The sequence below is a fragment of the Penaeus chinensis genome, chromosome 13, assembly GCF_019202785.1.
Source record: "Penaeus chinensis breed Huanghai No. 1 chromosome 13, ASM1920278v2, whole genome shotgun sequence".
NCBI lineage: Eukaryota > Metazoa > Arthropoda > Malacostraca > Decapoda > Penaeidae > Penaeus > Penaeus chinensis.
In genome coordinates this window covers 18,915,669-18,938,168 of record NC_061831.1, presented here as the reverse complement: position 1 = coordinate 18,938,168, position 22,500 = coordinate 18,915,669, and the positions used below count along the sequence as shown (strand labels likewise).

Genomic DNA, 22,500 nt, shown 5'->3' with positions numbered 1-22,500 from the left:
TTGAGGAACTTTTCATATTCCAATAACACATATCCTGCTTTTTCTATTCCATGCAGTCTATATTGGGCTTCTTAATTACAAGCATAGTCTTAACTTCCATAGGATGACCCCTGAACAAAGTGAGAAAAGTTTCCCCTGATTGCCTGCTGTATCAGATATCTGTATTTTTTTACGGAAACATAATCCATGGTGACAGAACAGAAAAAAAAAATGTTGCTCTGATGCTCTGTTTATATTTTTCTTGTTTCTTCCCTTTACAAATTTAATAACATCACAAAATCATTGAACATTCATGAAAGTGTTAACTTGTCTAAGTATCCTTTTCCCATTACACCAACATCCATAATTACCCGTACATAGAAATTCAGAAGTTTAAATAATTGAAATGCTAGTTTATTTGACAAACATTAAGAAAATACTCTTGGCCAAGGTCAGGCATACTCTAAAAATGTTGACAAAGGAATGGGATTATTTCTTTTTTATCTGTCACTCTCTCCCAACTTTTTTTATCTACACTTAATAACAAGCAAATACTGAATTATCTGGTATTGTGAAGATATTTTTTTTTAATTATTATTATTCTAAAAAAAATATATACCTGAAATAACCCTTCCGGTGTTTCAGTGTCCTGTAAATCTCGCAACATGCGAAGAGGAAGATCTGCCAATAAGAAGTATTCAGGACGTAGAAATTGCTTACAAGCAACACAATTTATCTATTAATATTGTTATTGCTAATTATGTGTTTGTTATGATTACTATAAGTAATTTACCAAAATAAATTAGCTTATGGTTGATCTGTACCCGTTTATTAAACAACCTAAAACCCAAAATTATCCTGACGTTTTAGCAGATGAAGTACGCTTCTAACAAAAACGATAAATGCCTAAATAGGCCTAAATAATATTAACTAATACAAATTTCGGCACTTTAGTTATTACACCAGCCGTACTAATTGATCAGCTGTGTCTCTGAGATGAAAAAAAAATACAAACGTAAGAAAATTTCCGTTTCAAAGAGGAATGTGCGTATTGATAAGTATTTATAATTGCATGAATTGTGACCAAGAGAGCTGAGTTTTATTATATATAAGTTCTGCAAATGGAAAAAGTAATTATTGCCTGGAACTTTGTCAGCATTACTATCATGTATTTGATATATTTAATTAGATCACCGCTGGCGATAGGCATCCAGCACCCAAGGGGAGCTGTACTGTAATGGCTCGATCTCCAGGCGTTCTTGCCCACATAGGAAGCTCTCAGACAGACGAAGGTGAGAAAAGGAATTTATTTCCACTTTCCAAGTGGTCTCCAATAACCGACCTGACCAGTTAATTTTTTTATTTCGAAACAACAAAGTTTAACAATCATATTTAAAGTAACACTAATTCACGAGAAGTTCAATGCAAATTCTTGATCTGGGATAAAGAAAAATACATATTTTACATGTAATTATTATTGACTTTGATAAGGTTGGGACTAATCCCGTAACTTCAGACACTGCGCACGCATATACATATCAGAGAATAGCAAGACGTAATGGGGCTGAGTGCTTTTATTCAAAGGTGATTCCGCTCGCCCGTTGTTCCTCAGCAATGTGGAGCATTAATAGGCATTAATCCGTTAATAATCTGAAATAAGGGATTTGAGTGTCTTCATATACATACACATCCTGCTTTTTATTTTAAAAAGACTAAGATTCATAGGAAATTTTCATTTCGGATACAGAAATACGTAGATTACATGTAATCTTTATTGCAACAATAACTTCAGACACTGCACACGTATATATATATCAGAGAATAGCAAGACGTAATGGGGTTGAGTGCATTTATTCAAAGGTGATTCCGCTCGCCCGTTGTTCCTCAGCAATGCGGAGCAGTTCATGCACGTGATCGGGCAACGGCGGGGCAACGGGCAGGAGGTCGGACGAGGGCTGGTAACCGTTCTCGTCGGCGACGAAGCTGACTTCGGCGGTGCTTCCGTCGGGAAGGAGGAAGCTGCAACAAAGGATATCAGTGTAGATACTACAGCCCAAAATCTATAGTTTAATATAATATTCAATCTACATTTGTTTCTTCACTTTACCTGAATGAACCCTGCATGTTGCTCTGGCCCTCAGATCCGGGAGTGCCAATTTTGCTGGCCCTGATACCATTGCTCGTCTCGAAGGTGTACTGAAAGTTGCCGTCGCCGTTGTCGGACCTCTCGTCCAAAACGGTCTCGGCCTCAGACTCGGGTGTCTGAGGACGGGCGAGGGCGAGGGCGGCCAAGCAGGCGAAGATGATCTGTGGGCAGAGACAATTTTCCGCAAAACATATTTTCAACATGAAAATTCTCTCCCTATTTTTCATCTTTCCTGCATTGAAACACATTTACACACACGAAAAATACTTGTACATGAGTGTGAGAACGTCTGAGTTTGTGAATGAAAGTGATTAAACTCGGTTCCACTCAGACTGCCTCTTCGCGCACCAACCCCCTCAAATACAACACCAGCAATGACAATGCAGGACGTGCATGGTCTACTCACCAGCTTCATTGTTGTAGTGTGCTGAAGCATGCCGTTGCAGTCGCTGTTTATATAGCGGCGAGAGGCTCAGGAAGGTTAAGGGAAGAGGGAAAGGGGGTTCGTGGGAGAAACGGTCATGTATATTATTCCCTCAGCCGAAAAGGGAGACTGCATGTACGCCCAAAACTACATGTAAGCCTGTTTCTGAGGCATAATGAGGTACTTTATACTAGTAATAGTTTGTGGGGTAAATTGATGAATAATAATGATAAATAATGCAGAGGTAAATAAACCAATATGTATCATAATAAGAATAGAAATCAATTTCTTAAAGACAGAACGCATAAATGATTATACATTACACTCTTTTTCTCTAAAATGAAGAGGAATGGAGGAGGGGTAATGGCGATCTACCACACGCTGCCGGGGGTAACGATACTAAAAAAGTCGGAGAACCACAGATGTAGATTAAGGGTAAAGAGTGTAGATTATGGAGATTTCAGAATAAATGAGGTTTGGTCATGAGAAGGTTTGTGTTAAGGAGTGATACATGAGTAGACTTTCGGGATGTTTTAAGACTGATGAGACTATTATCTACTTCTGAGGTAGATTAAGAGTAGTGAGGGTAGATAAAGGAAGAGTTTAGTTGTAGAAGAGACAGCTATCTTAAGTTTAATACTTTACATATTTTTATAATGATTTCTTGTTATTGTGCAATCTCTGAATGTTGCCAATTAGAAATATGATATGTGAATACATGAATTATGCACACACTAAAACAAATAGAAGAAATAAGAAGAGACAATTGTTAATTGAGATTAATCAAATGTCTACGTAATACCTTACAGGTGCTTTTGCATTACAATTTCAGTATATTTTATACTAATCGGGAAAAAAAATTAGTATATTTTTGTGAATCTGCCGTCGCTTTAGCTATCTTTGTGAACCATCGAGTTTTGTATACAAAGCATTTAGCTGGTCGTCAACTATTTTTTACGAGTAATATATTGCCAGGCACATTATAAAAAGCAAATTACAAATATTTGTATGAAAATATGCAGAGAAGTTTGATTTCTCAGAAATATGTTCTTCTATCAAATCGCAAAAAATATCTGTTCATTTGTATCCGGGCATCAAGGTAAAAAAAAATCTGTTTAAAGAAGAGATCTCACACCAACTCAGTATGATGTGCAGTTAAGCAGTACCTATTGGAGGTAGAAAGAAAAAACATGTATTCTGGGGTCTTGTAATTACTGCCACATGATACGAAGAGAAAGGCGAGCTGACAGTTCCAGATTTGCTCTTAAAACTTTTCAGGATGTAGAATTGAAAACTTGTAAACGAAGAAATAAAGAACAAACAAGCTTTCACGTGTCTCACTATAGATAGACTACAATATTTAATAACTTGGGATTAGCTGACAGAAAGCATTTTGAAGGTTACAGGAAATAATTACTTAAAATGAGAACAAATTAGTGTTAAATTGTATCTTTACAGTTAATGCATTTACAGCTTTTCCATAATAAACTTGCCTGAGCACTTAATTGTTATGAAAATCACTTTGGATTGCCTAAGTGTAATGTATCATAGTATGTGTTAACAAAATAATATCTTACCCATGCATGATATATGTAGTATCAACAGATTCTAAATACATGTACACCACATCGATATTGTCGTACTAGACCCTAAATATTGTATTTTCATAACTTAAGATGTTAGCACCTTAATGCAGTTATGTCCGGTATGGAATTTATGAAAGTTTACCTATTTTTTATTCAATTGACCAGTAACACAATTATTTAGTGATAGTATTCTTGCTGCTGAGCATGCACTGGTTATTTATTTATATTACATCTGATCACATTGGCTCAATTTATATTTATATACATGAATTACCTAATCGTTACTAACCAAGCGTCAGTTGTCTAACCTAAAGTTATTGTCTGACACTTCCCATTTCAGCAGAATATTTACACTGATCTTGAAAGTGGCATTTGCCTAGATAGGCCGGTGTAACATTAAATATCAATTTTAACAGTTTAGGTTTTTCACCTGCGGTAATTATTGGCTGATTGCGTCTAGAATTGTTGCAGAAAACCAATGCATATCTAGTAAACCATAAACACCGTCATATTTTTTTACATATTTGGTAGGTAAATACAATGGAATCTGAAATTAAGTTAGTATGGATATTGATCATTTAAAAAAAGGTATTTCAGTGTCCTCATATAAATACACATCTTGCTTTTTATTTTTAAAAGACTAAGATTCATAGGAAATTTTCATTTCGGATACAGAAATACGTAGATTACATGTAATCTTTATTGCAACAATAACTTCAGACACTGCACACGTATATATATATATATATATATATATATATATATATATATATATCAGAGAATAGCAAGACGTAATGGGGCTGAGTGCATTTATTCAAAGGTGATTCCGCTCGCCCGTTGTTCCTCAGCAATGCGGAGCAGTTCATGCACGTGATCGGGCAGCGGCGGGGCGACGGGCAGGAGGTCGGACGAGGGCTGGTAACCGTTCTCGTCGGCGACGAAGCTGACTTCGGCGGTGCTTCCGTCGGGAAGGAGGAAGCTGCAACAAAGGATATCAGTGTAGATACTACAGCCCAAAATCTATAGTTTAATAAAATATTCAATCTATATTTGTTTCTTCACTTTACCTGAATGAGCCCTGCATGTTGCTCTGGCCCTCAGATCCGGGAGTGCCAATTTTGCTGGCCCTGATACCATTGCTCGTCTCGAAGGTGTACTGGAAGTTGCCGTCGCCGTTGTCGGACCTCTCGTCCAAAACGGTCTCGGCCTCAGACTCGGGTGTCTGAGGACGGGCGAGGGCGAGGGCGGCCAGACAGGCAAAGACGATCTGTGGGCGGAGACAGTTTTCCACTGAACATATTTTCAACATATTCAAAATCTCTTCACTATTCTTTTCAACTTTCTTGCATATAAATACATGCACGCGTAAAAATACATATGCGAGTGAGTGTGTGAAATGAAAGTGATTAAACTCGGTTCCACTCAGACTGCCTCTTGGCGCACCAACACCGTCAAATACAACGCCAGCAATGACAATGCAGGACGTGCATGCTGTACTCACCAGCTTCATGGTTGTGTGCTGAAGTTGCGGTTGCAGCCGGTGTTTATATAGTGGCGAGAGGCTCAGGAAGGTTAAGGGAAGAGGGAAAGGGTGGAAGCGTGGGCGGCACTGTTTACTTCAGTGTGACCTCAAGAAGAGGATTTTGTATAATCATGTAAGAGTGATTGTGGCAGAGTTGGGTTGACGAGTAGTTTAAGAGTAGATTTCAGGGTAAATAAGGTTGAAGTTCGGTTTTTAGAGTAGATGAAATTAAATAAAATTTTAGGAGCAGGGTGAAAAGATTCATTTAGAAAAAGGTTGGTGGCAGATAACGGCGGAGGATGTGCTCTGAGCACTTTCAGATTACCGTTATTATTTTCATTATAACGTATTAGTCATTATATTTATCTTAATTTCCATCATAATTTGTATCATTATCATTATCATTATGATGATTATTATTATTACTATTATTATTATTGTGGTTATTATTAATATTATCATTATCATCATCATCATCACCATCATCGTCATCCTCGTCATCCTCGTCATCAATATCATCATCATCATCATCTTCATCATCATCATCATCATCATCATCATCATCAGAAGTAGTAGTATCAATATTATTATTATTAATATTATTACTGATATTATTGTTATCATCATCATCATTATCACCATTGTTACTTTCATCATCATTATTATTATCGATACTATCTTTATTATATTGATATTTTTTTCATCATTATTATTATTGTTGTTTTATCATTATTATTGTAATTACTACTTTTGTTATCATTGTTATTATTTTTTTTTATTATTATTATTATCATTACCGTCATCATTATCATTATCATTACCATCTTTATTTTTATTATCATTATTATTATTATTATTATTATTATTGTTATATTATGTTATATTATTATTTTTATTATTACTATTACTATCATTAAGAATATTATGATTATTGTTATTAGCTGTAGCAATATTATTATTATTACAATCATTATTATTATCATTATTACTACTATAATTATTATTATTATTATTATTACTATTATTATTATTATTATCATTATTATTATTGTTGTTGTTATTATTATTATTATCCTTGTTATTGTCATTGTTGCTATAATTATCTTTACTATTATTATTGTTATTATTATTATCATTATTATTGTTGTTGTTGTTGTATTGTTATTGTTATCAATATTATTGATATCATTATCAACATCATTGTTATAATTACTATTATTAGTATTATCATTATATTTGTTGTTGTTGTTATTGTTATTGCCAATATCATTATTATTATCATCGTAGTTGTTGTTATCATTATTGTTATCATTATTTTTAATGTTATCATCGTCATCACCATCATTATTACTAATATTCTTAATGTTATTATTATCATTATTTATGCTTAGTATTATTATGATATTTCATTTTTATTACCATTATTATTATTATCATCATTGTTATTATTATTGTTGTTGTTGTTGCTATCATCATTATTATTAGTGTTGTTATTATTATTACTATTGTTATTATCATCATCATTATTACTAATATTATTTCGATGTGCTGATACCGGGTATGATATCAAGCCTTGACTTACTTAATATGTCGTGATTTCCTACTGCTGCCATTATAATGGTGATGATGTTAGTTTGATATTTTTTTATTTTTTTATTAAGGCTAAGATTACACTTAAGATTATAGTAAGATTGTCATTCATATACATATATTTACAGATATATACATATTTATGTGTATATACATATATATGTGTATATACATATATATATATGTAAATATATATATATATGCATATACATATATATACCTGTCTATTTATATATATACATATATATATGTATATATGTATACATATACATATAAATGTAAATATATATATATATTTGTATATATGTATGTGTGTACATATGTATATGTAAATGTGTGTATATATATATACACACGAGCTAGGGGAAACGAGCTAGGTCCCCATAAAGCCTGAGTTGGCGATCCCAGATTGTGCAAGTAACAGGTCCCATGCCAGTCTCAAGGTGTAACCGTCGGTTGTCTGACACTTTCCATTTCAGCAGAATATTTACACTGATCTTGAAAGTGGCATTTGCCTAGATAGGCCGGTGTAACATTAAATATCAATTTCAGCAGTTTAGGTTTTTCACCTGCGGTAATTATTGACCGGATACGTCTAGAATTGTTGCAGAAAAATGCATATCTTGTAAACCATAAACATCGTCATATTTTTTACATATTTGGTAGGTAAATACAATGGAATCTGAAATGAAGTTAGTATGGATATTGCTCATTTATAAGGTGACTGTGCATACGCGACCTTCAGAGAAAGTAGGCATTCAGTGTCACTTTTCATTGGGTTACAATAACGAAATTAATTCGTTTTTAATCTAAAAAAAAAAAGGGATTTGAGTGTCTTCATATACATACACATCCTGCTTTTCATTTTGAAAAGACTAAGATTAATAGGAAATTTTCATTTCGGATACAGAAATACGTAGATTACATGTAATCTTTATTGCAGCAATAATTTCAGACACTGCACACGTATATATATATCAGAGAATAGCAAGACGTAATGGGGTTGAGTGCATTTATTCAAAGGTGATTCCGCTCGCCCGTTGTTCCTCAGCAATGCGGAGCAGTTCATGCACGTGATCGGGCAGCGGCGGGGCAACGGGCAGGAGGTCGGACGAGGGCTGGTAACCGTTCTCGTCGGCGACGAAGCTGACTTCGGCGGTGCTTCCGTCGGGAAGGAGGAAGCTGCAACAAAGGATATCAGTGTAGATACTACAGCCCAAAATCTATAGTTTAATATAATATTCAATCTACATTTGTTTCTTCACTTTACCTGAATGAGCCCTGCATGTTGCTCTGGCCCTCAGATCCGGGAGTGCCAATTTTGCTGGCCCTGATACCATTGCTCGTCTCGAAGGTGTACTGGAAGTTGCCGTCGCCGTTGTCGGACCTCTCGTCCAAAACGGTCTCGGCCTCAGACTCGGGTGACTGAGGACGGGCGAGGGCGAGGGCGGCCAGACAGGCAAAGACGATCTGTGGGCGGAGACAGTTTTCCACTTAACATATTTTCAACATATTCAAAATCTCTCACTATTCTTTTCAACTTTCTTGCATATAAATACATGCACGCGTAAAAATACATATGCGAGTGAGTGTGTGAAATGAAGGTGATTAAACTCGGTTCCACTCAGACTGCCTCATGGCGCACCAACACCGTCAAATACAACGCCAGCAATGACAATGCAGGACGTGCATGCTGTACTCACCAGCTTCATGGTTGTGTGCTGAAGTTGCGGTTGCAGCCGGTGTTTATATAGTGGCGAGAAGCTCAGGAAGGTTAAGGGAAGAGGGAAAGGGTGGAAGCGTGGGCGGCACTGTTTACTTCAGTGTGACCTCAAGAAGAGGATTTTGTATAATCTTGTCAGAGTGATTGTGGCAGAGTTGGGTTGACGAGTAGTTTAAGAGTAGATTTCAGGGTCATCATCACCATCATCGTCATCCTCGTCATCATCATCATCATCATCATCATCATCATCATCTTCATCATCATCAGTAGTAGTTGTATCATTATTATTATTATTAATATTATTACTGATATTATTGTTATCATCATCATCATTATCACCATTGTTACTTTCATCATCGTTATTATTATCGATACTATCTTTATTATATTGATAATTTTTCATCATTATATGTTGTTGTTTTGTCATTATTGTAATTACTACTATTATTATCATTGTTATCATTATTATTATTATTATTATTATTATTACCGTTATCATTATCATTATCATTACCATCTTTATTTTTATTATTATTATTATTATTATTATTATTATTATGATTATTGTTATATGATATTATATTATTATTGTTATTATTACTATTACTATCGTTAAGAATATTATGATTATTGTTATTAATTACTTCATTATTATTACAATCATTATTATTATTATTATTACTATTATTATTATTACCATTATTATTGTTGTTGTTGTTATTATTATTATTATCATTGTTATTGTCATTGTTGCTATAATTATCTTTAATATTATTATTGTTATTATCATTATTATTGTTGTTGTTGTTGTTATATTGTTATTGTTATTAATATTATTGATGTCATTATCAACATCATTGTTATAATTACTGTTATTAATTTTATAAATATTATTGTTGTTGTTATTGTTATTACCAATATCATTATTATTATCATTGTAGTTGTTGTTATCATTATTGTTATTGTTATCATTATTATTTTTAATGTTATCATCGTCATCACAATCATTATTACTATTATTCTTAATGTTATTATTATCGTCATCATTATTTATGTTTAGTATTATTATATTTCATTTTTATTACCATTATTATTATCATCATCAGTGTTATTATTATTGTTGTTGTTGTTGCTATCATCATTATTATTAGTGTTATTATTATTATTACTATTGTTATTATCATCATCATTATTACTAACATTATTTCGATGTGCTGATACCGGGTGTGTCCACACGCCGGTGGGCCATGACTCCGTACCTCTGGGGCCTCCTGATGCTCTGAGACTCCCCACATTTTAGCCTGGGACCGCAAGGTGCCCAGTTTTCATGGGTGGCCACGAGGAGGCACTGCAGAAGTCTCGATGACGGAGAAGCTATGAACTGGTAAGGGAGGCTTATGCAGAGCTGCTCCCTTTTTCGCATTAGGCTAGCCAGCGGTGGCAGCTGCAAGCGAGAAGGCATGCAAGCACTTAACCCTATCTAGGCTACCACACCATCGCTTCACATCACCCTGAGCATGAAGCGTCCACCCATCCATATCTATCTATCTATCTATCTATATATATATATATATATATATATATATATATAACCAACTATGAAATTAAACATGGTCGCCAACGTCAGGTTCTGATACGGCACAGAAAAAAAAATATATATATATATATATTATCATTATAACTCTTGTAATTATCAGGGTATCTAGACAAAAATATTCTTATTCATAGCAGAGTTTTGTTTCCTTCTCTCTCTCTCTTTCTCTCTCTCGTTCTCTCTATCTCCCTCTCTCTTTATATAGAAACATATATAGATATATGTTTACAGTGTATATATAATGTGTATCTATATATATTCATATATGTATGTATTAAATATATATATATATATATATATATATATACATATACATATATATATTCACACACACATACACACACACACACACACACACACATATATATATAGATATATAGATAGATATACATATAGACATATGTGTTTATAGTTATATGTATATGAAAATATATATGTGTGTGTATACATATATGCATATGTGTATATGTATGTGTATATGTGTGTGCATCATATATATATGTATATGTCTGTCTATCTAATCATCACACCTACAATAGTAATTATCTCTCTCGCTCTCTCTCTATCTATATATCTATCTATCTCACTCTCACTCTCACTCTCACTCTCACTGTCTGTCTCTCTATATATATAAACATATACCTATATATACATATATATACATATATATAACGTTGAATATACAAAATTACACAACATCGTCCTCTATGGATGTCGAAACCACCTTGAAATATAAAGTCGAACTCTGCCTCTCTTAGTGAAGATGATACCGGTCTGACCAGTTCTCATTATACCAGTTTTATAAAGATATCTATCTCATTTGTCCGTTTTTTTTTTCTATTTTCTTTTTTATTGAGGTGGAACATAATTAAAAGGTAAGGTGACTGTTTTACATTAGTGTCGAAGAATGTAAAATGATAATGTCAGTTAATGGATGTTGTGTCGCATTCAGTTGATATCAAGTTTCAGTTCAAGCTTTCCATAAATTAATAAATCAGTAATTTAGGCATTCCGTTGACACGTCTAGGAGCTTTTATGACTTGAGAGGCGATTCCGTAAAATTAAAAGGGAACTCTCTGAATAATATACACATACTCAAATCCATGCATTGGATTATATATAATACTCGTTTTTATCATGGAACGGATAATTCACTGGAAGGATTTTCAAAATGATAAAACTGTCTTGGTCATGTGATTAGTGTATTATGTACAGTACTACATGCACATTATATATTGCCTTTTCTTCATTTATTTACAGGAAAATCAGAGAGAGCTCGTTGTCATGAAAACAATTCCTCAAGAATCCTAAAACTGAACTCCGCTCGCCCGCTGTTCCTCGGCGATGCGGAGCAGTTCATGCACGTGGTCGGGCAGCGGCGGGGCGACGGGCAGGAGGTCGGACGAGGGCTGGAAGCCGTTCTCGTCGGCCACGAAGCTGACTTCGGCGAGGGTGCCGTCGGGAAGGAGGAAGCTGCGACAAGAGACGTCAACATTAGATTTTAAAGAGACAAAAAACTGCAGTTATGAGTATAATAGACATTTTAGTAATATACCAGCCATGACAGAACTTTCATTTTACCTGTATGATCCCTGCATGTTGCTCTGACCCTCAGATCCAGGAGTGCCAGTGTTGGAGGAGCTGATGCCGTTGCTGGTCTGGAAAGTGTACTGGAAGTTGCCGTCGCCGTTGTCGGACCTCTCGTCCAAAACGGTCTCGGCCTCAGAGTCGGGTTTCTGAGGGCGGGCGAGGGCAACGGCGGCCAGGCAGGCGAAGATGATCTGAGGGCAGTAACCATTACGTGTCAGTTATACATACACACATATATATATGTGTGTACGTATGTATATACGTGCGTCGGTATGTGTTATGTTAGTACATGTATACTACCGTATATGCTTGCCTTGATCGAGGATATTGATGTCCCTTTAAGCCATGATGTCTTATTAAGTCTCAAACAAGTAGCACCCCAAGAGAACATTCAGACAAGTATATTCATGTACTTACCAGCTTCATGGTTCCTGTTTGAAGACGGTGCTGGCCGCTGAAGACGAAGCTTATATACTGCTCTCTTGGGCCTAAGAGGGTTAATTGATTCCTGCCTGAGAGGGGGGGAGGGCGTTAATATGCTCTGCCATGCGTGGGTCGGATGCCTGGTACTTAGCATTCACATTACTTAGTTCAATTTTAAATAAATAAATGCATATACCATATTTTATTCACTGATTTCAAACATGATGGCATTTGGAAGCTTTTGATATCTGTAACCAGAATCTTTTGGACACGGGAGAGAAATAGAAGTTGTGCCAACCCGCACGTACACACGTGTGTGTGTGTTTATACATATATATATATATATATATAAACACACATATATATATATATATTAAGTGTGTGTGTGCAATATATATACAGTATACATGCATGTGTATGTTAATATATATCACTATATATACAAATATATACAGTATATAGGTAGATAGAGCGATAGACAGATAGATGCATATAAATACTTACATAGCTATCCATATATGTATATACATATTTATATATAGGTATATATATCTAATATGTTTACATACATACATACATATTTATGTACACACCTATGTATATAAATATTCATGTATATACATATTTTTTGGATATATATATATATATATATATATATATATATATATATATATGTACGTGTGTGTGTGTGTGTGTGTGTATGTGTGCATGTGTATATATGTATATATATATTTATATATATATATATATATATATATATATATATATATATATATATGCGTGTGTGCGTGATGTCAATGTAAATATACATGCATGTATTCATATACATAGGATATATATATATATATATATATATATATATATATATATATATATATATATATATGCTTGTGTGTGCCAGTGTGTGTCTGTGTGCGTCCCCTCTCACTCACATGGATTTTGGCTGTCCAAATTGATATGCAAACAGTATTGTTTCCTTTAGCTGTCAAAATGCCTTGAAGCGCAAGGACTACGATTTACCGTTTCCTTTGAAGATGGTACTGGTCAGACTAGTCTGTGCGCATCACATGTACTTGCTTATGCGTAAGTTTGAATGGCCTCTCTTTAAATCTCCTTCTCTCTCTGTCTCTCTGTCTATCTGTTTCTCTCTATCTCTGTCTCCCTCTTTCTCTCTATCTATCTATCTATATGTATAAAATGTATATAAATAATATATATATATGTGTGTGTGTGTGTGTGTGTATACATATACGTATACGTATGCATATATATAAACACATGCACACACACACACATATGTATGTGAATATATATGTATATATATCCAAAAAATACGTATGTACATGAATATTTATATATACAGGTGTGTACATAAATATGTATGTATGTATGTATACATATTAGATATATATACCTACATATGAATATGTATTTATATAAATATATATATATATATATATATATATATGTAGGTATAGATATAATATATACCGATACATACATACACACATATTCAGATATATACATCACATATATATACATATAAATATTTGTATGGATATGTATGTGTATGTGTATCTATTGGAAGTATGTTTGTGTGTCTATATATATATTGAAATATATATATGTATACTGTATATATATAATTCTTCCCTGACAATGAATTTCATATAATGCCAAATAGAAGCAACCTGGCATTTCGAAATCCCTCCCATCGAGAGCTCTCCTAGATTTTCTGTGGGACCTCGCTATTATGATGTAGTATGAGTAGATGGGTAATGTCTATGTAGTTAGTCTAGATTCTGGTTTGACAATATTTATGATGGGTCACATGTTTGGGTCACATTATCAGGGAGGTTATATCAAATTTCTATATAAAATGTGTTATTGCATTCTTCCATCTTAAATATATGTGTGCGTCCGCGCGTTTGTATCTGTCATACATATGACCATACATGACTCTTTTGAAATAACATACACACTGAGATCCATGCATTAAAATCAGAGGCTATAGATCAAAGGATGAATTTTCATAATAATAGAACTGTCTTGGTAATGTGATTAGCGCATTATGTACATGCACATTTTTTTATTGCATTGGTTTGTAGGTTTATTTACAATAATATCAAAGAAGAGCTCGTTGTCATGTCAAGAATCCTAAAACTGAACTCCGCTCGCCCGCTGTTCCTCAGCGATGCGGAGCAGTTCATGCACGTGGTCGGGCAGCGGCGGGGCGACGGGCAGGAGGTCGGACGAGGGCTGGAAGCCGTTCTCGTCGGCCACGAAGCTGACTTCGGCGAGGGTGCCGTCGGGAAGGAGGAAGCTGCGACAAGAGACGGCAACATTAGATATTAAAGAGACAAAAAACTGCAGTTATGGGTGTAACAGACATTTTAGTAATATACCAGCCATGACAGAACTTTCATTTTACCTGTAGGATCCCTGCATGTTGCTCTGGCCCTCAGATCCAGGAGTGCCAGTGTTGGAGGAGCTGATGCCGTTGCTGGTCTGGAAAGTGTATGTATGTATGTATGTATGTATGTATGTATGTATGTATGTATGTATGTATGTATGTATGTATGTATGTATGTATGTATGTATGTATGTATGTATGTATGTATGTATGTATGTATGTATGTATGTATGTATGTATGTATGTATGTATGTATGTATGTATGTATGTATGTATGTATGTATGTATGTATGTATGTATGTATGTATGTATGTATGTATGTATGTATGTATGTATGTATGTATGTATGTATGTATGTATGTATGTATGTATGTATGTATGTATGTATGTATGTATGTATGTATGTATGTATGTATGTATGTATGTATGTATGTATGTATGTATGTATGTATGTATGTATGTATGTATGTATGTATGTATGTATGTATGTATGTATGTATGTATGTATGTATGTATGTATGTATGTATGTATGTATGTATGTATGTATGTATGTATGTATGTATGTATGTATGTATGTATGTATGTATGTATGTATGTATGTATGTATGTATGTATGTATGTATGTATGTATGTATGTATGTATGTATGTATGTATGTATGTATGTATGTATGTATGTATGTATGTATGTATGTATGTATGTATGTATGTATGTATGTATGTATGTATGTATGTATGTATGTATGTATGTATGTATGTATGTATGTATGTATGTATGTATGTATGTATGTATGTATGTATGTATGTATGTATGTATGTATGTATGTATGTATGTATGTATGTATGTATGTATGTATGTATGTATGTATGTATGTATGTATGTATGTATGTATGTATGTATGTATGTATGTATGTATGTATGTATGTATGTATGTATGTATGTATGTATGTATGTATGTATGTATGTATGTATGTATGTATGTATGTATGTATGTATGTATGTATGTATGTATGTATGTATGTATGTATGTATGTATGTATGTATGTATGTATGTATGTATGTATGTATGTATGTATGTATGTATGTATGTATGTATGTATGTATGTATGTATGTATGTATGTATGTATGTATGTATGTATGTATGTATGTATGTATGTATGTATGTATGTATGTATGTATGTATGTATGTATGTATGTATGTATGTATGTATGTATGTATGTATGTATGTATGTATGTATGTATGTATGTATGTATGTATGTATGTATGTATGTATGTATGTATGTATGTATGTATGTATGTATGTATGTATGTATGTATGTATGTATGTATGTATGTATGTATGTATGTATGTATGTATGTATGTATGTATGTATGTATGTATGTATGTATGTATGTATGTATGTATGTATGTATGTATGTATGTATGTATGTATGTATGTATGTATGTATGTATGTATGTATGTATGTATGTATGTATGTATGTATGTATGTATGTATGTATGTATGTATGTATGTATGTATGTATGTATGTATGTATGTATGTATGTATGTATGTATGTATGTATGTATGTATGTATGTATGTATGTATGTATGTATGTATGTATGTATGTATGTATGTATGTATGTATGTATGTATGTATGTATGTATGTATGTATGTATGTATGTATGTATGTATGTATGTATGTATGTATGTATGTATGTATGTATGTATGTATGTATGTATGTATGTATGTATGTATGTATGTATGTATGTATGTATGTATGTATGTATGTATGTATGTATGTATGTATGTATGTATGTATGTATGTATGTATGTATGTATGTATGTATGTATGTATGTATGTATGTATGTATGTATGTATGTATGTATGTATGTATGTATGTATGTATGTATGTATGTATGTATGTATGTATGTATGTATGTATGTATGTATGTATGTATGTATGTATGTATGTATGTATGTATGTATGTATGTATGTATGTATGTATGTATGTATGTATGTATGTATGTATGTATGTATGTATGTATGTATGTATGTATGTATGTATGTATGTATGTATGTATGTATGTATGTATGTATGTATGTATGTATGTATGTATGTATGTATGTATGTATGTATGTATGTATGTATGTATGTATGTATGTATGTATGTATGTATGTATGTATGTATGTATGTATGTATGTATGTATGTATGTATGTATGTATGTATGTATGTATGTATGTATGTATGTATGTATGTATGTATGTATGTATGTATGTATGTATGTATGTATGTATGTATGTATGTATGTATGTATGTATGTATGTATGTATGTATGTATGTATGTATGTATGTATGTATGTATGTATGTATGTATGTATGTATGTATGTATGTATGTATGTATGTATGTATGTATGTATGTATGTATGTATGTATGTATGTATGTATGTATGTATGTATGTATGTATGTATGTATGTATGTATGTATGTATGTATGTATGTATGTATGTATGTATGTATGTATGTATGTATGTATGTATGTATGTATGTATGTATGTATGTATGTATGTATGTATGTATGTATGTATGTATGTATGTATGTATGTATGTATGTATGTATGTATGTATGTATGTATGTATGTATGTATGTATGTATGTATGTATGTATGTATGTATGTATGTATGTATGTATGTATGTATGTATGTATGTATGTATGTATGTATGTATGTATGTATGTATGTATGTATGTATGTATGTATGTATGTATGTATGTATGTATGTATGTATGTATGTATGTATGTATGTATGTATGTATGTATGTATGTATGTATGTATGTATGTATGTATGTATGTATGTATGTATGTATGTATGTATGTATGTATGTATGTATGTATGTATGTATGTATGTATGTATGTATGTATGTATGTATGTATGTATGTATGTATGTATGTATGTATGTATGTATGTATGTATGTATGTATGTATGTATGTATGTATGTATGTATGTATGTATGTATGTATGTATGTATGTATGTATGTATGTATGTATGTATGTATGTATGTATGTATGTATGTATGTATGTATGTATGTATGTATGTATGTATGTATGTATGTATGTATGTATGTATGTATGTATGTATGTATGTATGTATGTATGTATGTATGTATGTATGTATGTATGTATGTATGTATGTATGTATGTATGTATGTATGTATGTATGTATGTATGTATGTATGTATGTATGTATGTATGTATGTATGTATGTATGTATGTATGTATGTATGTATGTATGTATGTATGTATGTATGTATGTATGTATGTATGTATGTATGTATGTATGTATGTATGTATGTATGTATGTATGTATGTATGTATGTATGTATGTATGTATGTATGTATGTATGTATGTATGTATGTATGTATGTATGTATGTATGTATGTATGTATGTATGTATGTATGTATGTATGTATGTATGTATGTATGTATGTATGTATGTATGTATGTATGTATGTATGTATGTATGTATGTATGTATGTATGTATGTATGTATGTATGTATGTATGTATGTATGTATGTATGTATGTATGTATGTATGTATGTATGTATGTATGTATGTATGTATGTATGTATGTATGTATGTATGTATGTATGTATGTATGTATGTATGTATGTATGTATGTATGTATGTATGTATGTATGTATGTATGTATACATATTAGATATATATACATACACGCTCATACATTTATACATACACACGCACGCACACACACATATATATGCGTTTATGTATGTGTATATATGTACACATATGTAAATATATGTGTGTGCCGCCGTGGTGCAGCGGTAACGCTGGGGACAATGAGGGTCGGTCACCTAGTTCGCGCTTGTTCGAATCAGGCATCAATGGTCTGATATTAATAGAAAGGGCATCCACTAGAGGTAACGGACGCCACCTATCAAGTCCTTTGAAAGGAGGCACTGTCGAAGCCCTTGCGAGGGAGTTCGTGATATAAAAAATAAAAAAAAGAATATATATAAATATATATGTTGTATATATGTATATATCTATATATATATATTCATATATGTATATATACGTATATGTATGTATATATGGGCATGTCTGTGTGTGGGTGGGTGCATTTGTAACTGTATGTATTAGTTTGCGTGTAATTATGAAGTAAAGAACAAGAGAGGAAAACATTACTTCATACGTATTGACATTAGCTAAAGCATTTTCAAACAGCTTTATTTATAAAACCACACATGAGAGCATATATAATCGATATTTACATGCATCACTGCCGGAAGTACTTGATATGAGTGTATTTACAGTGAAATTTGAAAAGAGTCAAGTATATGTATATATATTAATATACTTATGTGTACATATGTGTACATATGTTTGTATGTATGTATACACATACACATATACATATATGTGTGTATATACATATATATATGTGCATATATAATGTTGAAATATGTATATATATGTATATACATACATCTATCGATACATACATGGGTATGTATGTGTGCGTTTGCGTTTGTGTATATTCGTTTGCTTGTATCTTTAAAATAAAGAACACGAGAGGGAAACGGTACTCCATGTATAATAACATTAGCTAAAGCATTTTCAAACAGCTTTATTTATAAAACCAGACAAATACACACATGAGAGCATATATAATCGATATATACATGCATCACTGCCGGAAGTACTTGACTTAAGAGTGTATTTACAGTGAAATTTGAAAAGAGTCAAGTATATGTATATATATGTATATACATACATCTATCGATACATACATGGGTATGTATGTGTGCGTTTGCGTTTGTGTATATTCGTTTGCTTGTATCTTTAAAATAAAGAACACGAGAGGAAACGGTACTCCATGTATAATAACATTAGCTAAAGCATTTTCAAACAGCTTTATTTATAAAACCACACATGAGAGCATATATAATCGATATTTACATGCATCACTGCCGGAAGTACTTGACTTAAGAGTGTATTTACAGTGAAATTTGAAAAGAGTCAAGTATATGTATATATATGTATATACATACATCTATCGATACATACATGGGTATGTATGTGTGCGTTTGCGTTTGTGTATATTCGTTTGCTTGTATCTTTAAAATAAAGAACACGAGAGGAAACGGTACTCCATGTATAATAACATTAGCTAAAGCATTTTCAAACAGCTTTATTTATAAAACCAGACAAATACACACATGAGAGCATATATAATCGATATTTACATGCATCACTGCCGGAAGTACTTGACTTAAGAGTGTATTTACAGTGAAATTTGAAAAGAGTCAAGTATATGTATATATATGTATATACATACATCTATCGATACATACATGGGTATGTATGTGTGCGTTTGCGTTTGTGTATATTCGTTTGCTTGTATCTTTAAAATAAAGAACACGAGAGGGAAAACGGTACTCCATGTATAATAACATTAGCTAAAGCATTTTCAAACAGCTTTATTTATAAAACCAGACAAATACACACATGAGAGCATATATAATCGATATTTACATGCATCACTGCCGGAAGTACTTGACTTAAGAGTGTATTTACAGTGAAATTTGAAAAGAGTCAAGTATATGTATATATATGTATATACATACATCTATCGATACATACATGGGTATGTATGTGTGCGTTTGCGTTTGTGTATATTCGTTTGCTTGTATCTTTAAAATAAAGAACACGAGAGGGAAAACGGTACTCCATGTATAATAACATTAGCTAAAGCATTTTCAAACAGCTTTATTTATAAAACCAGACAAATACACACATGAGAGCATATATAATCGATATTTACATGCATCACTGCCGGAAGTACTTGACTTAAGAGTGTATTTACAGTGAAATTTGAAAAGAGTCAAGTATATGTATATATATGTATATACATACATCTATCGATACATACATGGGTATGTATGTGTGCGTTTGCGTTTGTGTATATTCGTTTGCTTGTATCTTTAAAATAAAGAACACGAGAGGAAACGGTACTCCATGTATAATAACATTAGCTAAAGCATTTTCAAACAGCTTTATTTATAAAACCACACATGAGAGCATATATAATCGATATTTACATGCATCACTGCCGGAAGTACTTGACTTAAGAGTGTATTTACAGTGAAATTTGAAAAGAGTCAAGTATATGTATATATATATATATATATATATATATATATATATATATATATATATATATATATATATATATATATATATATATATATATATATATATATATATATATATATATATATATATATATATATATATATATATATATATATATATATATATATATATATATATATATATATATATATATATATATATATATATATATATATATATATATATATATATATATATATATATATATATATATATATATATATATATATATATATATATATATATATATATATATATATATATATATATATATATATATATATATATATATATATATATATATATATATATATATATATATATATATATATATATATATCTACATAGATATATAATATATATATCCATTTGTTTTATTCGTCCATTCAGTCATTTACCTTATTATCCACATGGACATACCCATTTTCCGTTAAATATATAACCATGAAGAATACCTTCATCCAAGTGCTCTGGGTAACAGCTATGACCAAAATGTACCTTGAAGTCGGGTCAAAGTTCATTGCTATTCTTGTTTAGCAACATCCAGCCGTTGTTTTCCAACTGTTCCTTATAATAGTGTTATAAATTTGTGGAAAGCGGGAGATCTTTTTCTGTCCCCCACCCCTACTTTATCACACATATAAACAGAAGAAATACATACACAGAAAACACGTATATATATGCTCACATACACGCACGCACACAAATACGCATAGACACCTTGGGCCATCCCTCGCTTAACATGTAAATAGCATATTTTGTTCTAGCCTGCAAAATACATTGAAGAACAAGGACCACTCTCAGGTACGACTAGTCTGCAGACAGAATATGTAATGTACCACATTTTTCCTGTATCTTTCGCTCTTTTTTTCGCTTATTCCTACCCCCGACCATTGTTTCTCTCATTCTCTCTCTCTCTCGTTCTCTTTGTTATTCTCTCTTTCTCTTTGTTTGTATTTATTCTTTCTCTCCTTTCTTCCTCTCTCCCCACCTCTTTTTATCTATCTTGCTTCCCCCTCTCTTTTTATCGTTGGCTACGAAGTTGACTTTGGAGGGGATTCTGGCGGGAAAGAGGAAGTTGCGACAGATCTCAAAATTAGATTTTAAAGAGACTACAAACTGCAGTTAAAAATATAACAGAAAATGTAGTAATATAACAATCATGTCAGATCTTTCCCTTTACCTGTATGATCCCAGCAGGTTGCTCTCTCTCTTTCTCTCTCTCTCACACACACATTTTGAAAAGAGTATATGTATATCTGTTTATATACTTATGTGTACATATATGTGTA

The 22,500-nt window shown here is 32.3% G+C and overlaps 5 protein-coding genes across 5 annotated transcripts; all 5 read right to left on the bottom strand.

Annotated features, from left to right (window-relative positions):
• Window positions 1-1,737: 1,737 nt before the first annotated feature.
• Window positions 1,738-2,561, bottom strand: LOC125031601 (cuticle protein AM1159-like). The gene is made up of 3 exons (XM_047622485.1): window positions 2,478-2,561; window positions 2,087-2,286; window positions 1,738-1,998 (listed from the first exon to the last, which is right to left on the bottom strand). The coding sequence occupies exons 1-3, from the start codon at window positions 2,559-2,561 to the stop codon at window positions 1,830-1,832; spliced, it is 453 nt and encodes a 150-aa protein (XP_047478441.1). The 3' UTR covers window positions 1,738-1,829.
• A 2,260-nt stretch (window positions 2,562-4,821) lies between these two features.
• Window positions 4,822-5,645, bottom strand: LOC125031600 (cuticle protein AM1159-like). The gene is made up of 3 exons (XM_047622484.1): window positions 5,583-5,645; window positions 5,203-5,402; window positions 4,822-5,114 (listed from the first exon to the last, which is right to left on the bottom strand). The coding sequence occupies exons 1-3, from the start codon at window positions 5,643-5,645 to the stop codon at window positions 4,946-4,948; spliced, it is 432 nt and encodes a 143-aa protein (XP_047478440.1). The 3' UTR covers window positions 4,822-4,945.
• A 2,523-nt stretch (window positions 5,646-8,168) lies between these two features.
• On the bottom strand, window positions 8,169-10,265 carry LOC125031599 (cuticle protein AM1159-like). The gene is made up of 3 exons (XM_047622483.1): window positions 10,230-10,265; window positions 8,518-8,717; window positions 8,169-8,429 (listed from the first exon to the last, which is right to left on the bottom strand). The coding sequence occupies exons 1-3, from the start codon at window positions 10,263-10,265 to the stop codon at window positions 8,261-8,263; spliced, it is 405 nt and encodes a 134-aa protein (XP_047478439.1). The 3' UTR covers window positions 8,169-8,260.
• Window positions 10,266-11,747: 1,482 nt separating this feature from the next.
• On the bottom strand, window positions 11,748-12,600 carry LOC125031846 (cuticle protein AMP1A-like). The gene is made up of 3 exons (XM_047622822.1): window positions 12,572-12,600; window positions 12,146-12,345; window positions 11,748-12,037 (listed from the first exon to the last, which is right to left on the bottom strand). Exons 1-3 carry the CDS (start codon window positions 12,578-12,580, stop codon window positions 11,872-11,874), a joined length of 375 nt encoding a protein of 124 aa, XP_047478778.1. The 5' UTR covers window positions 12,581-12,600; the 3' UTR covers window positions 11,748-11,871.
• A 2,026-nt stretch (window positions 12,601-14,626) lies between these two features.
• On the bottom strand, window positions 14,627-21,729 carry LOC125031598 (cuticle protein AM1159-like). The gene is made up of 3 exons (XM_047622482.1): window positions 21,607-21,729; window positions 15,009-15,094; window positions 14,627-14,900 (listed from the first exon to the last, which is right to left on the bottom strand). Exons 1-3 carry the CDS (start codon window positions 21,727-21,729, stop codon window positions 14,735-14,737), a joined length of 375 nt encoding a protein of 124 aa, XP_047478438.1. The 3' UTR covers window positions 14,627-14,734.
• Window positions 21,730-22,500: the final 771 nt, after the last annotated feature.

Excerpts from the sequence above, each read along its gene's own strand:
- LOC125031601 (XM_047622485.1), bottom strand. The coding sequence starts at position 2,561 with ATGCTTCAGCACACTACAACAATGAAGCTGGTGAGTAGACCATGCACG. Across the intron at positions 2,287-2,477 it reads CTGGTGTTGTATTTGAGGGG|ATCATCTTCGCCTGCTTGGC; the intron begins GTTGGTGCGCGA and ends CTCTGCCCACAG. Across the intron at positions 1,999-2,086 it reads AACATGCAGGGTTCATTCAG|CTTCCTCCTTCCCGACGGAA; the intron begins GTAAAGTGAAGA and ends CCTTTGTTGCAG.
- LOC125031599 (XM_047622483.1), bottom strand. The coding sequence starts at position 10,265 with ATGTGGGGAGTCTCAGAGCATCAGGAGGCCCCAGAG. Across the intron at positions 8,718-10,229 it reads AGCATCAGGAGGCCCCAGAG|ATCGTCTTTGCCTGTCTGGC; the intron begins GTACGGAGTCAT and ends CTCCGCCCACAG. Across the intron at positions 8,430-8,517 it reads AACATGCAGGGCTCATTCAG|CTTCCTCCTTCCCGACGGAA; the intron begins GTAAAGTGAAGA and ends CCTTTGTTGCAG.
- LOC125031598 (XM_047622482.1), bottom strand. The coding sequence starts at position 21,729 with ATGAACTTTGACCCGACTTCAAGGTACATTTTGGTCATAGCTGTTACC. Across the intron at positions 15,095-21,606 it reads ATGTCCATGTGGATAATAAG|ACTTTCCAGACCAGCAACGG; the intron begins GTAAATGACTGA and ends ATACATACATAC. Across the intron at positions 14,901-15,008 it reads AACATGCAGGGATCCTACAG|CTTCCTCCTTCCCGACGGCA; the intron begins GTAAAATGAAAG and ends CTCTTGTCGCAG.
- LOC125031846 (XM_047622822.1), bottom strand. Across the intron at positions 12,038-12,145 it reads AACATGCAGGGATCATACAG|CTTCCTCCTTCCCGACGGCA; the intron begins GTAAAATGAAAG and ends CTCTTGTCGCAG.
- LOC125031600 (XM_047622484.1), bottom strand. The coding sequence starts at position 5,645 with ATGAAGCTGGTGAGTACAGCATGCACGTCCTGCATTGTCATTGCTGGC. Across the intron at positions 5,403-5,582 it reads CTGGCGTTGTATTTGACGGT|ATCGTCTTTGCCTGTCTGGC; the intron begins GTTGGTGCGCCA and ends CTCCGCCCACAG. Across the intron at positions 5,115-5,202 it reads AACATGCAGGGCTCATTCAG|CTTCCTCCTTCCCGACGGAA; the intron begins GTAAAGTGAAGA and ends CCTTTGTTGCAG.